This window comes from Esox lucius, chromosome 23 (genome assembly GCF_011004845.1).
Source record: "Esox lucius isolate fEsoLuc1 chromosome 23, fEsoLuc1.pri, whole genome shotgun sequence".
NCBI lineage: Eukaryota > Metazoa > Chordata > Actinopteri > Esociformes > Esocidae > Esox > Esox lucius.
In genome coordinates, this window is record NC_047591.1 from 1,163,734 (window position 1) to 1,178,461 (window position 14,728).

Consider the following 14,728-nt stretch of genomic DNA (forward strand, 5'->3'; position numbering starts at 1 on the left):
TTGTGTTTAGACTGTGAATGTAGAACAGATCATTTGCCAAGAAGTTAGCAGGTAAAATTTCCTGAACAAAATCTTCAACTATATCCTTTACATAACTATAATGAAGTTGGTGTTGAACCATGGATTGTGAAAAAATGGTTGAATCCACTGCTTCTAACTGGGAAATGGCCTTTTTGAAGTGACAAGATGGTTTCACTTGATCAGCTCTAAGTCATCTTTTATGGCATTCTGGCAATGCTAATGTAGTTTTTAGAAAAATCTAAATGGGTAACGCTTCATCCACTGTATGGTGATACTGTGGAATCACAGAAATATCTGATTCTGCATCATGTTGGTGTACATCACTACAATTGGTTTGTGTCTGAGGCTCATTAGCTACTTCATAAAAATATATAACCCCTTCTGTACTTATGCTAACCCCTTCCCTATTCCTGCCAACAGAAATGTGTACGTCATCAGCCCAAATATTAAAAGTGTCAAAATCCAGCACTGACCAGAAATGCCCCCCTGTAGATGTTTTACCTGAATGACATATCACAGAGCTCAATCTGTACTTCTCCTCCTTGTTGCCAACATCTGGGATTTCAATTGTACAGAGGGAAGAACTGAGTTTCTATTAACTGTAAAGTTGTCTGCAACACGGGGCACAAAAAACACTAGAATATCTGGTGTGGTGTTCCAAATGGTTTGTCTAATCAATAAACCATAACACTGACTGCATTTCTTGGGTACTCCACCGTTGGTGATTAGTTGTCTGAAGAGAATATCAATGGATGATGTGTCTGTATTCAGTCTAAGTTGAAAATGTGAGTTGAAGTAATGCTCATTGTGTGAGATGCTGATTTTGCACATTTCACATCTATCAGTATGCATAGCACCGACCGTTGTTTTGATACCCAGCTGTTGTAACCAGGGGAGTAATTGATATATAAAATCTAGCGGGTCATTATGCTGACCTAATTTCAGTGATGGAATGGTGTGGTTTATCTCTATCAAAACTTGCTTTAATACACAATGCTTAAATTTGTGTCCAGGCCTCTGAACTGCAGACAACAAGAGAGCAGCAAAGTTCTTTCTGTAATGGATTGTGAGTCTAGATTTTTAAAAGTCGTTTTACTATGCTGAGATGTAACAAAGACTGCAAGGTTGAGTTGAACCAACAGTTTGAAGCTCTGTTTTCAAATCTACATATAGTTCTTTTAGGATCATTCATAAAATCCTGCTGAGAATTTAACAATTTGGCCAAAATTGACTCATTACACAATGCATTCTGATCATTGGTCATCCCTATCTTTTCATTAAGACTAAATGAATTAGAACTTATAGGTGGAGGAACCTGAAATGACCTACGATTTCTTTGCATATAATCAATCTATAGAGTCTCCTGGACATTTCCTACAATACATTCACTGCGGCGTATAGAATAGTTTTTTCTGTATGAGTCAATATGTATTTCATATCCATTAAGTCTCTTTGTGGAAAAAGAGGGTGTGGAAATATTGTGTTGCTAGATGTAGCACACCGTTCCCCATGATAAGACAGGTTTGTCTTACTCTACACATTCTCCTAAACATTTCCTACACTGCTTTCTCTGTGGAATATTCAATAGTTTATGAGATATGAGGCAATATGTATTCCATATTCTGTCATTGGCATTGTCTGAATTTTACCCTTGGAAGGTGTTTTAACACCCACTTTTTATCGAAATTACTCTTAAATATGATCATATTTGAATTGTTGTCAATGTTTTGAGAGGTACATTTTCTCAAACAATTAATAAACTCAATTTATCTCAGTTTTTAAGTAATCCGTTGGTCTCTTTTATTTTGAAAAACGAAAACCGGATGTATTATTGTTGCTACGGAATCTCCAGCTTGATGCCACTAACTTCGCTCTTCTCTAACCCAACTCCTGCGTAAAATTTGCAACAGTGCCACGGAGTCCATGCGATCCCGTGCATATATTGCATCCGTAGTGGTTTAGCACTACTACAGAGAATGAATGGGAAACGCTTTTGGGCACTTTGGCGAAAGAATCCTCACAGGGTCACGGGTTCGATTTATCCTGATGTGGTTTAAGAGTTTGTTGAATGCAAAATGTCATTCTTTCTCCCTCCGTTTTTATTCTATTTCTAATTTCTTATGCTATGTTTTATTATTATGTTGTTTTGAGGTTTTCATTTGAGTTTTTATGCTATTGTATTTTTTATATTTTTTCTTTTTCTTTGAAAGTACATTGGATTGTTTCTGTGTATGAATTGTGTTATATAAATAAACTTGTTCGCTTTCTCCCTCCACAAATTCCTATTTCATTGAAGTTCGGTGGTCTTCAGTATTCATTCATCCTTACCAATACTTCGAATACACCGCTCCGTGCTAAATACGTCTAAATCAAACATGTCGTATTACATTTTGTCCTGTTGATATCCCCGCTGTGCAGTGTTGGAAAGCTTATTCGAGCAATGAAGCGTTCTTTTTCGAAACAAGCCTCATTGTTTCAGAAATTCTCGGTTTCCCATCCCTACTCAACAATGCAATGGCATAGGCTCAAACTGCATGCTTTAAAAAACTTTCCATGCGGTTTGTAATGTAAGGAGGATGTATTACTCATACAGCAATTACCCGCGGTCCTAATTTTAGACACTTGCCACGAGACAACCCACTACGAAAATGGTCATTTATCTTCCTTATTTGAATAAGGACAAAAAATATATGCTACAATACAGCAGGCCAACTAAAGATTAGAAACAATTATAATTCAGATGATTTAAGAGCGCGCGTGAATGAAACACGCATGTGCGATGTGGCCCTGGGAAGTAAAAAGAAACCAACACAAATAACACGCCTTCCAAGCAATCAAGTTTTTTTTTCTTTTCTCACTGCTGCATTTTAACCTCTCTGTATTTTGTGTTATAAGAGATATATATGTTATACGCCTAATCGGTAAACATGGGGGAAACCAGATTACCGCGTCATATGTTTCTATGGATTATGACAATTATTTACATGTTTGCTTTTGCATCCCTCTACGTCCAGATACCAGGTACTACTGCATTTGACTCCCGCGTATTTTCTATTAGTATCTAACAAACCTACATAACTGTTGATGGTGTATCACAGGAACATAGCTATAGCTACTATTGTAGAATCGGGTGCCTCGATACGCATCACACTTTTTCTAAATGTTAAGGGTGTGCTCTTCCAACTGTAGCGGTTGTGATTACAAATGTTACTGGATGTGGTTAAAGACACTACCCGTGGATTCTAGCATGCATTTAAAATAGACCTACGCCTTCTGTCAAAAAATCGAGAAACAAAAAACTATTTAGAAGGCAGTCTTTGACCCGATGAAGCAAACGTTTGAATGTTTCCACTTAATAAATATTAACATTGTTTCCTAAACAAAACGTCTAGATCAATGAATTAGCTATTTCGTTGCATTAACTTAGCTGTTGCAAAGTCATAGCCATTAGCTGAGCAACTCCGTTTTCTTCAGCTTTTGGTTACAGGCCTATTTAGGAATGTGCATACTGAAGTACTGTTATTTTTCAGTCCACAAGGAGTATTATTCATATGACAAAACAACCAAAATACTCAGTCTAGGGCAGAGCGGTTTGTTTGTTTTGCTGTATGAATAGTGGTTTGTTTGCTTTGCCTGTTCATGGTGAAAGCATTGCTCCAATAATGACGGAATGTATTTGCTTTGCTCAGCCTCAGACCCACATACATTGGCTACTCTGGATTGAACTTTTATTTTCATAGAATCACTCATTACACCACTTCAATATGTAGCCATTATATTTATTTATATAAATTAACACAATTTGGTGATATTGTCAATATGATACATCCTATAAAAAATTGCATTGTAGCTTGTGTACTCTGTCTCAAACTGTGATTTATATGAAATATATGTTTAGTGTATATCCTTTACTTTTGTTTCTAGTTGACTCCACAGAGTGACATTACAGTCTGCCAGCAGGTGCCCTGAATGAAACAACATGTTAACTGGAGAGTGACATCTAATTTGACAAGTTCCAGCAAGTTCTGGCAAAATAAGATCTGTTGAGTGGGAATGAGTCATCATAGGACAACACGGGCTTTGTATTTATAATGTATTGCAATGCTTCTTGTGAAATGTAACACTTCCTGTTGGTCAAACCTGTGTAAGTTACATTTTAATGCATCTTCTGGGACTAGACTGTTGTCTCAACTGAGCACTTGTGCAGTAGTGTACACTGAAGAAATAAGATTTTACTTAACTGTATGTCCTTCAACTGAGCCTTTGAATCAGAGCTGTATAGCTCATTTGGTAGAACATGGCACTCCAATTTGGGTTGATGGTTTCAGTTCACATGTAGGTCCCGTAAAGGTTAATCCCAAGGTCATCCCAACGTGGCGGTTTCGTTCATCCATCCCTGCTCTCTATTTGGCCAGGCCTCTATGGCAATGAAGGGGTTTTGCCGGTGCTCCAGATGGAGCCCCACATGAGTGACTCCAAGCCAGTGTTCGAGTACCTCCGTGAACATCCCTCCCTTCTGTGGTTGATGCCTCGCCTGGGTCTCGACTTGGATGCCCAGCAAGTCATGGAGCTACTCTGTCTGACAGGGGCACTGCTGTCCCTGGGAGCAGCCCTGCTGGAGCCCCTCCGAGACAGCATCACCTTCTTCTGCCTTTGGGCCCTCTATCTCTCCCTCTGCCAGGTGTGTGGGGGTGGGAATGGATGTTTGTCTGTCTGCCTGCCATTGACAGTAATTAAACAGTTCATCATATTTTTCTCTTGACAGGTGGGTGAAGAGTTTCTGCATTTTCACTGGTAAGTGATCTGTTCTCTAACATGCCAGTATTTAGAAGTATGCTTTCTTGTGTATACCATCCCTACCCAGAATTTTTTATTGATATTGTTTATCCAATTTAGATTTTATCTGGAATTGTTCAGTGTATCAGTTAAATAGCATTCAAAACACTTTGTACTTAAAGGTGCTTTATGCAGCATTTTCCATATTAAAATATATCTGATAATAACCCTTATATATATCTGCTAATATTAAAAAAGTGTCAGGACTAATATTATCCCCACTGCCTTGGTTGCAAGTAAAATGTAGAAGGTCGGTTCATTCATAGTGTACATCCGTAAAGGTGTGTGAGGTGAGGGCCAATGACAGGCTTTGAGTTCTGGTATACAGAGTTAGAAAAACACCCACTATTTCTGAAGAAGCAATGGAGGATGCAGGCCCTACCAGTGGAGGAGATGGCAAAATTAATAAGATATGAAAATATACGGAAGCAAAGAGAGCGTCCTATAAAGCATGGAGTAAGATAAGGGTAAATCTTAGTTTGAGAAATGGATGAAGAGCGATACAGAGTTGACTACCATTTTATTGGGTCGGTGTTGTAACATTAGAAGTTTGGAGCCAGCGAAGATTTTATCTATCCTGACCGAAAAAGCATGCACGGATGCGTACTTAGAAAATCCACCAGAAATAGTTTCAATATAACTGCAAACTGTTTTATTTTGGGCTTATGTCCTGAAGGTAATATCCCGTGAATTTTTTGTCCGGAACATAATGCATAATTTGTTTTGACTGTGACGAGATTCGAACACGGAACCTATTTGCAAATCCGCGTCTCTAACCAGTACGCTATTTAACAATGGGTAGTCAGTCAGTCACTCACTCACTCAGTCAGTAAGAGACATTTGCTCTTCTTGGCCAGCTCCGCTTATGCGGTCCGGCAAAATATTGGGAACCTGTGTAAAATGTAAAGAAAAACAATGTGATTATGTGCAAATCATTCAAACCCTATATTCAATAGAAAATAGCACAAAGACAACATGTCAAATGTTGAAACTGAGACATTTTATTGTTTTTGGAAAAATACATACCCATTTTGAATTTGATGCCAGCAACATGTTTAAAAAAAGTTGGGACGGGGCATCTTCACCGCTGTGTTGCATCACCTCTTCTTTTAACAATAATCTGTAAGCATGTGGGACCTGAAAAGACTAATTGCTGTAGTTTTGAAAGTTAAATGTATTCCCATTCTTGCTTTATAGGATTTCAGCTCCTCAACAGTTCGGGGTCTCCTTTGTCGTATTTTTTGTTTCATAGTGCACCAAATGTTTTCAGTGGGTGACAGATTTGGACTGGAGGCAGGCCAGTTTAGCACAGGGCTCTTTTACTACAGCGCCATGCTGTTGGGATACATGCAGAATTTGGTTTGGCATTGTCTTGCTGATATAAACAAGGCCTTCCCTGAAAAAGATATTGTCTGTATGGCCGCATATGTTGCTCCAAAATCTGTATATATTGTTCAAAATGAATGGTGCCTTCACAGATGTGCAAGTCACCCATGCCATGTGCACGGCAGTTCTGGATCTTGTGTATACAGTTGTGCTCAAAAGGTTGCATTCCCTTGGAGAATTGGTAATATATGTACCATTTGTAAAGAAGACATGAATTAGCAGGCAAAACACGTCTTTTACTTCTTATGGGATTCAAATTCAGCTGTAGGTCATAACAGAATTGCACAATCATAAAACATGTCAACAAAGAAAAAAATTAACTGAAACCTGTTCAAAAGTATGCATACCCTTAGTTCTTAATACTGTGTATTGCCCCATTTTGGAATCAATGACAGCGTGCAGTCTTTTGTAATAGTTGTCTATGAGGCCCCACATTTTTGCAGGTGGTATAGCTACCCATTGGTCTTAGCAAAATTCCTCCAGATCATGCAATATCTTTGGTCGTCTTGCATGTACCGTACGTTTGAGATCTCCCCAGAGTGGCTCAATTATATTAAGGTCAGGAGACTGTGATGGCCACTCCAGAACTTTCACCTATTTCTGCTGTAACCACTGGAGGGTCAACTTGGCCTTGTGCTTAGGGTCATTGTCTTGCTGGAAGGTCCAAGAGCGTCCCATGCGCAGCTTTTGTGCAGAAGAATGCATATTGTCTGCCAATATTATCTGATAACATGCTGCATTCATCTTGCTATCAGTTTTCACAAGATTCCTTGTGCCTTTAGAGCCCCCCCCCCCCTTCCCAAAACCTCAGTGAGCCACCACCATGCTTCACAGTGGGAATGGTATTCTGTTCACTATAGAGCTAATTGACCACTCTCTAAAACATAGCGCTTATTGTTTCTTGGTCAACCTGACCTTGGCATCAGAATTCCCAGAATTTTTCCACTTCTTAATAAGTGATTGAACAGTACTGACTGGCATTTGCAAGGCTTTGGATATCTTTTTATATCCTTTTCTATCTTTATAAATTTCCATTACCTTGTTACATAGGTTTTTTGACAGTTCTTTTCTGTTCCCCATGGCTCAGTATCTAGCCTGCTCAGTGCATCCACGTGAGAGCTAAACTCATTGACTATTTATACACAGACACTAATTGCTATTTAAAAAGCCACAGGTGTGGGAAATTCACCTTTTAATTGCCGTGTGTGTCACCTTGTGTGTCTATAACAAGGCCAAACATTCAGGGTTATGTAAAAATTTGATCAGGGCCATTTGGGTGATTTCTGTTATCATTGTGATTTGAAAAGGATCCAAACAACTATGTGATAAATGGCTTCATTTGATCACTATCCTTAAATAAAAGATCAGTCATATTTTCAAATCAATGCCAAAATGTCACAGTTTCTGCCAGGGTATGCAAACTTATGAGCACAACTTTCATTATCAGACTTTGCAAGGCAGTGTCAGAGCAGTACAAAGGGAGTAGTGCAACAAGGTCCCTGGGAGGCGGTGGGGTATGGCTAGTGACGGGTCACAGAGTTCAGAGTTCTCTGGGTCACAGGGTTAAGAAAGGCACTGCTGTGCCTTTTTGACCAGGGCTGAGGTCTTTAGGGTCCAGGAGAGGTCCTCGGAGATGTGGACACCCAGGAATTTGAAGCTGGAGACCTCCGTGCCATCGATGAGAACTGGGGTGAGATTGCAGCTTTTAGACTTCCTGTAATCCACAATGAGCTCCTTGATTTTCTTTGCGTTTGAGGGCCAGGTTGTTGTCAGCACACCATGCCGCCAGGCACTTGACCTCCTCCCTGTAGGCTGAATCACTGATCAGGCCTACCAGCCTGGTGTCGTCTGCGAACTTGACAGTGGTATTGGAACTGTGTACAGGAATGCAGTTGTGGGTAAAGAGGGAGTACAGGAGAGGGCTATGAACACAGCCTTGTGGCACGCCAAGTGTTCAGGATCAGGGTGGAGGAGGTGACATTTTCTAACCTGACAGACTGAGGTCCAGTTGCAGATTGAGGGGCTGATCCCCAGGTCATGGAGTTTTGTTGACCAGCCTAGAGGGGATGACTGTGTTGAATGCTGAGCTAAATTCTACGCTGTAAGAATTAAGAAATATAGAAAGTAAAAATATACATAACAATGTAAACTAGCAGCAATTTTAAAGAGTGTAAAATGTGGAATATGAACGATATGGGTAGAAGTATTGTATATTGTAAAATATAAGTGTAAAATACAAGTGGAATGGTATATAAAAATATTCTAATGTGCATAGAATGACATCATGAAGCCAGATCCCATGCACCATTTAGCCAGATGTTATGTACCCCAAACTCTTTGCAATTTTACATTATTCTTAAACTGTTGCACTATTTGCCTGCACAACCCCTCCCAATCTTTATTTCTGAAAGACTCATCCTCACTGGGATGCCCTTTATATACCCGATTATGTTACTGACCTGTTGCAAATTTACCTGATTAGTTGTGAGAGGTTCCACCAGGTTCTTTTGTTTCTTTTGTTGCCCCTGTCCCAGCTTTTTTTTAAAGTGTTGATTGCATGAAATTCAAGGTGGGCATATGTTTTTCAAGAAACAATAAAATTTCTCAGTTTCAACATTTGATTTACTATTTTGTATTGAATATATGGTTTAAATGATTTACATTGCATTCTGTTTTTATTTACATTTTACAGTGTCACAACCTTTTTGGAAACAGGGTTCTAATAAACTTTGCTAAAGCATTAAAAGGTCCCAGGGCTCCATCATTGTGAAATGGAAGAAGTTTGGACTGGCCATCCAGCAAAATAAATAACCTACAAGATGCGCTTTGGGCAAGGAGTTGCTCAAGAACCAAATAGCCTCTCTTATAGACCGTAAGAGTTTTTTTGCAGCTATGGGCGAACCTGCCCAATAGATAACCATCTCTTCAGCACTCCATCAATCAGGCCTAGACAGAAGCCACTAATGAGTAAACCGCAAAAGATGGACTTTGAGCAACAAGTTTGTCTGGTTTGATGTGATCAAAATCAAACTATTAGATCTGAATGCCAAGTGTTAAGTCTGGCAATTTCAAGGTACCTTCACCTTATCGCCTGGCTAATTACATTTGACCAGTCGAATGTAAGAATACAGCCATTACGTATAGTGGTTACTTTTGTTAATAACGTACCCGTCGAGCCAAGGGTGAGAATTCAATAATTTATTGATTAGTATTGTAGTAAGTGTAGTTTCTTTGGTTGTTGTACTCGTCTCAGTTAGGAAATGGCAATACACACATTCATACTACCCATTATTTAAATACTATAAGGCTAATCATTGGCTAATTATAATCACAAACCTTGACAGAATGTCACTTCCTGTGAATGTGATACAAAGTGTTCTGTTTTTATCTAAACACATTTAAATTATTACAAAGTGTACATTCATACGTTATTCTCATGAACATTCCAGGATTTAGGCGTGGATGTTTCAAAGAGTACCATGAAGACATGAAAACACCAGTGTAACATCAGAAGGTTTACCTCAAGATTCAGGTTGTTAAGCAGTAAGAACAAAATGGCCAGGAGACCATATAAGTATAAGTACTTTGAGTTCTGGAAGTGTGGAGGGAAAAAGGAATTACTTATACGAAACAAACAAGAACTCAAGATGACTACACTATAGGCCTGGCAGAGCATCACTGAGATGCTCATCTGGTGGTGTCAAAGGTTCAAAATGTTAACTGGTAACCAATAGCTTCCATCAACATCCTCATTTACAGACGATGGACTACATTGGTCATGTCTTTGGTATCTTCATGTGAAACTGGGAGTGGATTTATATATGAAAGGAAGATACATTTAACTGTGACCAAGCTAGCTTTCCATAGCATTTGCATTTACATCGGCATGTTTGCTATTGCCGTCAATCGTGGGAAAATCAAGCAATATGCATCCGAACTGCACAGAATATTTATGCATTTCCAATAGAATTGTCTTCACACTTGCAAATCTCTGGGAGTTTCTGTTGAACATTTTGTGCACTCTACTTTTGGGGTCATGAGCTATCTAAATCTGCAAGTTCACCTAACAAAATAATGTTATGTCTCAAGTCGTCTTTGATATTTATCTGAAAATGTAATGAAAACAAGCCCCAAGACACTAGCATTTTATTCCCTCTCATAATAAAAAAAAAAGCCTCATCCTAACTGATCCTTTTATTTTGAAGGTTAATGTAACAAGGCTACGGCGCATAGCAGTTTTGATTTTCCAACAACAGGAACTCACTTTGAACAGGCCAACGTTAGATATACGTTGGAACAGTAACACATCATCCAGGGTAGGCTGTCATCTCCACATCCTTTTAAGGTGGAAATCAAACCCATGTAGACTACAACAGCGTAAACAAGTAAACAACTTAAATTAATAACGCTTGTTATGCTGAAGAGTTGCTGTATAGTTGGTTGGTTGTCCCTCTTGCCATTCTGTTTTGCACCTATTACTTTTGTTGTCATGCTGTACTGCTGTCATTGTCACCTACTCAACTTATTCGCTGCAGACTGACCGGTGTTAAACACTTGCTGGGCAAACATACCTTGCTACAGTAGGTCTGTTGTCAGAGCACGTTGCTTTTGCTTGCTTGCATACTATTTGTAGAGCAGGAATGAAAAGTAAACTAGTTCACTGGTAATTTGCTTTCCTGGAAACTCAATAAGGTAGGAATAGATGTCTGGGTAGGATTCCTCTGGCCATAGTGGGGTTATTGTCCAGATTAATGCTGAGAGACATTATTTTTTTATGCATCTTGCGCGTTCTATGGCAGGCATAGTGGACATATTGACTTGAAATAATATATTTTGAGTCATTTATAAACTAATTTAATTCTGGTGGTTCTCTATTGGTGTTGTTTTGTACTGTTATTTTACATGAATGGCTATGGCGAGTGTCGTTTGTTGTCCCCCTAAATGTCAAACAAGTTCGCACCATAAAAACAAAGCAGTCGTCTTCTGGCGTTGCACATGTTTCTTAAAGCCAGTTGCATTAAAGGGATAGTTTGCCCTAAATTAATAGTTTGGTGAAATAACACCTTGAGTTGGTCTTGAAGGTCCATCTAGTAATTTATTATGAAAAGCCATTATTAACTTATGACCCAGCCTGGAATTAGCAATTATGCTGTTAGAGACTGGGACAGTAGAATAATGGCTTGTTGTGAAAAAGGCGCAAACATTATAGGTATGGCGGAAGGAAGTGAATATTTATTTTTTGTTAGGGGGATTGGAATATGATTAGTAATGTTACGTTATTACCTCCCATAGGGACAGTCTGCTTTTGGAAGCAGGTTTCCTGGCAGTGCTCATTGCTCCACTGAACCTCCTGCGGCGTCGCTCAGTATTCCGTCACCATGATGCTATGACCTTCTGGTTGGTGCGCTGGCTCCTTTTCCGGGTCACCTTTGGCTCCGGGGTGGCCAAGCTGGCCAACCACTGTCCTAGCTGGTGGGGGCTCACTGGTGAGACTGGTGGTATTAAAACACTTTGGCAGTATTCAAGAGCATCTAAATGTTTGGCAGTTGATTGTTCTATGACACACCTTTTATCTTACATAACTCAAATTATCAGTTGTAGATCATGGTATAAGAGAAAGGAATCCATGTACTGGCTATGACTGTAGAGTTGAATACAAACTGAGAGTTTTAAACCCTGAATGCTGATCGGCCAAAAGTTTATAGACAACCATTCAAGTGCCTAGCTTCACACTGTGTATCATTCCCTAAACACCACCCCCTTCCCTCCCAATCCCACCACCAGCTGCAAAGCACATGGTTGAGACCCAGGGCATCCCGTCCCCCTTGTCTTGGTTCCTTCGGCAGCTGCCAGACTGGTACCTGAAGCTGGTGACTGTCTCTATATTGGTGATGGAAATTGCTGTGCCCTTCCTCTACTTCGCCCCCATTCGCTATCTCAGATTGGCAGCCTTCTACCTACAGGTGTGTCCGCACACATGCACTACTTCATGTTATCGTAGCGATAATTGAATGGTGGTATTTTGAATGCTGCTGTAACAGTATGAATCTACTCTTTGGGTTAACCAGGCAGCATGCCAAGTCCAGTTAATGCTGTATGGGAACTATGGCTTCCTCCCTCTCCTATCCCTGGCTCTGACATTCTCTCTTTTGGATGATGACCACGTCAGCTACTGGTTGGGCCACAGCAAGAGGAGAGCCAAGAGTATGTATGACCTTACTTCACTTTTTACGCAACCTTTAACAGTCGCAAACTTTTACATTTCATTCCAGAATAGATAATGTGACAGGGAAAATGTCTATTATAAATCTGTTCTCTCCTGATTTCAGCTGATGTTATACAAGGTTGGAGGTGACTTAAACTCATAGCCGTGTAACTTCTTTCTGCTTTATCCTTGCTAAGGACAAATAGAGGACAAATGTTTTGTATTTGCTTTTTTCTTCCTATCCTGCCTAGGCAGTTGGAAAAGCTTGTCATTACATAGTTTGGGGAGGATTGAGGGCATGCGGACAAAAACAGGTTTGGTTTTGATAGGTGTCCTTGAACATTTATGACAGGATTGGAAACGAAGTGCAGTGGCTCTTTACTTTCTAGTCTTGACGGAACAGTTTGACGTGGCAGGATGTCAGGTTTCATCCTGTTGAATAAGTAAAAACCATAAAAATCTTACTTATAGTCAATATTCTGGAGTGAACTCACAACCAAGTAGTATGATTTAGTTGTGCTTTACCTTTTATTTGTGGCAAAAGCTAAAATTGGAGGGGGAAAAACATGTAAAAGAGCGAGCTGGCCAATCTGCAGCCTACACAAATCATTTATTTTTTATTGCTCATTCATTCATTGCTCTATTTGCCTATTATGTCCATTAATATGGTATTAACATACATTGGGGAGAACAAGTATTTGATACGCTGCTGATTTTGCAGGTTTTCCCACTTACAAAGCATTTAGAAGTCTAATATTTATCATAGGTACTCTTCAACTGTGAGTGACGGAATCTAAAACAAAAACCTTGAAAATCACATTGTATAATTTTTAAGTAATTAATTAGCATTTTATTGCATGACATAAGTCTTTGATACATCAGAAAAGCAGATGTTAATATTTGGTACAGAAACCTTTGTTTGCAATTACAGAGATCATACGTTTCCTGTAGTTCTTGACCAGGTTTGCACACACTGCAGCAGGGATTTTGGCCCACTCCTCCATACAGACCTTCTCCAGATCCTTCAGGTTTCAGGTCTGTCGCTGGGCAATACGGAATTTCAGCTCCCTCCAAAGATTTTGTTATTGGGTTCAGGTCTGGAGACTGTCTAAGCCACTCCAGGACCTTGAGATGCTTCTTACGGAGCCACTCCTTAGTTGCCCTGGATGTGTGTTTTGGGTCGTTGTCTTGCTGGAAGACCCAGCCATGACCCATCTTCAATGCTCTTACTGAGGGAAGGTTGTTGGCCAAGATCTCGCGATACATGGCCCCATCCATCAGACGGGCCTGGACATGCGCTGGCTTGAGCAGAGGGACCTTGCATGCGCTGCAGGATTTTAATCCATGACGGCGTAGTGTGTTACTAATGGTTTTCTTTGAGACTGTGGTCCCAGCTCTCTTCAGGTCATTGACCAGGTCCTGCCGTGTAGTTCTGGGCTTATCCCTCACCTTCCTCATGATCATTGATGCCCCACGAGGTGAGATCGTGCATGGAGCCCCAGACCGAGGGAGATTGACCGTCATCTTGAACTTCTTCCATTTTCTAATAATTGCGCCAACAGTTGTTGCCTTCTCACCAAGCTGCTTGCCTATCGTCATGTAGCCCATCCCAGCCTTGTGCAGGTCTACAATTTTATCACTGATGTCCTTACCCAGCTTTCTGGTCATGGCCATTGTGGAGAGGTTGGAGTCTGATTGATAGTGTGTGGACAGGTGTCTTTTATACAGGTAACGAGTTCAAACAGGTACATTTAATACAGGCAATTAGTGGAGAACAAGAGGGCTTCTTAAAGAAAAATTAACAGGTCTGTGAGAGCCTTACTGGTTGGTAGGTGATCAAATACTTGTGTCATGCAATAAAAAGCTAATTAATATTTAAAAATCTTTTCTGGATTTTCTGGATTTTTTTTTTGAGACCTCATCTCCTTTTTTTTTTTTTTTTTTAAACACAATTTTTTTGATTCCATCTCTCACAAAAATTACAGACCTCTACATGCTTTGTATGTAGGAAAACCTGCAAAATTAGCACTGTATCAAATACTTCTCCCCAATGTATCATATGTAAAAAGCATACAAGCATACAAAAAGGCCACCGCAATTGTTACAAAACTTGACTCTTAATTTTTAAATCTGGCAGCTGGCTCAGTCAGCCAATTAGATAATTAGTTGAACTTTCCCAGCACATTATTTAAATAAATGCTACTTTGGTGCATCACTAATACAGGGACATTGAAAATCCACCGAATATAGTAAGTTGTGGTAGAATTTCATCTTTTTGTT

General features: G+C 39.7%; 1 protein-coding gene across 7 annotated transcripts in view; it reads left to right on the forward strand.

Annotated features, from left to right (window-relative positions):
* The first annotated feature begins 2,810 nt into the window (after positions 1-2,810).
* lmf2b (lipase maturation factor 2b) overlaps positions 2,811-14,728 on the forward strand; it is a 65,393-nt gene continuing 53,475 nt past the window's right edge. For 6 of the 7 annotated variants that reach the window (XR_004575220.1, XM_013133142.3, XM_013133144.3 and 3 more), the window contains exons 1-6: positions 2,811-3,042; positions 4,437-4,702; positions 4,787-4,815; positions 11,536-11,729; positions 12,028-12,206; positions 12,312-12,447. Coding sequence is in view for 6 of the 7 variants with exons in the window: in XM_013133142.3 (XP_012988596.1) it covers positions 2,949-3,042; positions 4,437-4,702; positions 4,787-4,815; positions 11,536-11,729; positions 12,028-12,206; positions 12,312-12,447 (898 nt within the window). In the remaining variant the exon portion in view is untranslated. The remainder of the gene's footprint in view (positions 3,043-4,436; positions 4,703-4,786; positions 4,816-11,535; positions 11,730-12,027; positions 12,207-12,311; positions 12,448-14,728) is intronic. The other variant, XM_013133143.3, reaches the window with a different exon arrangement.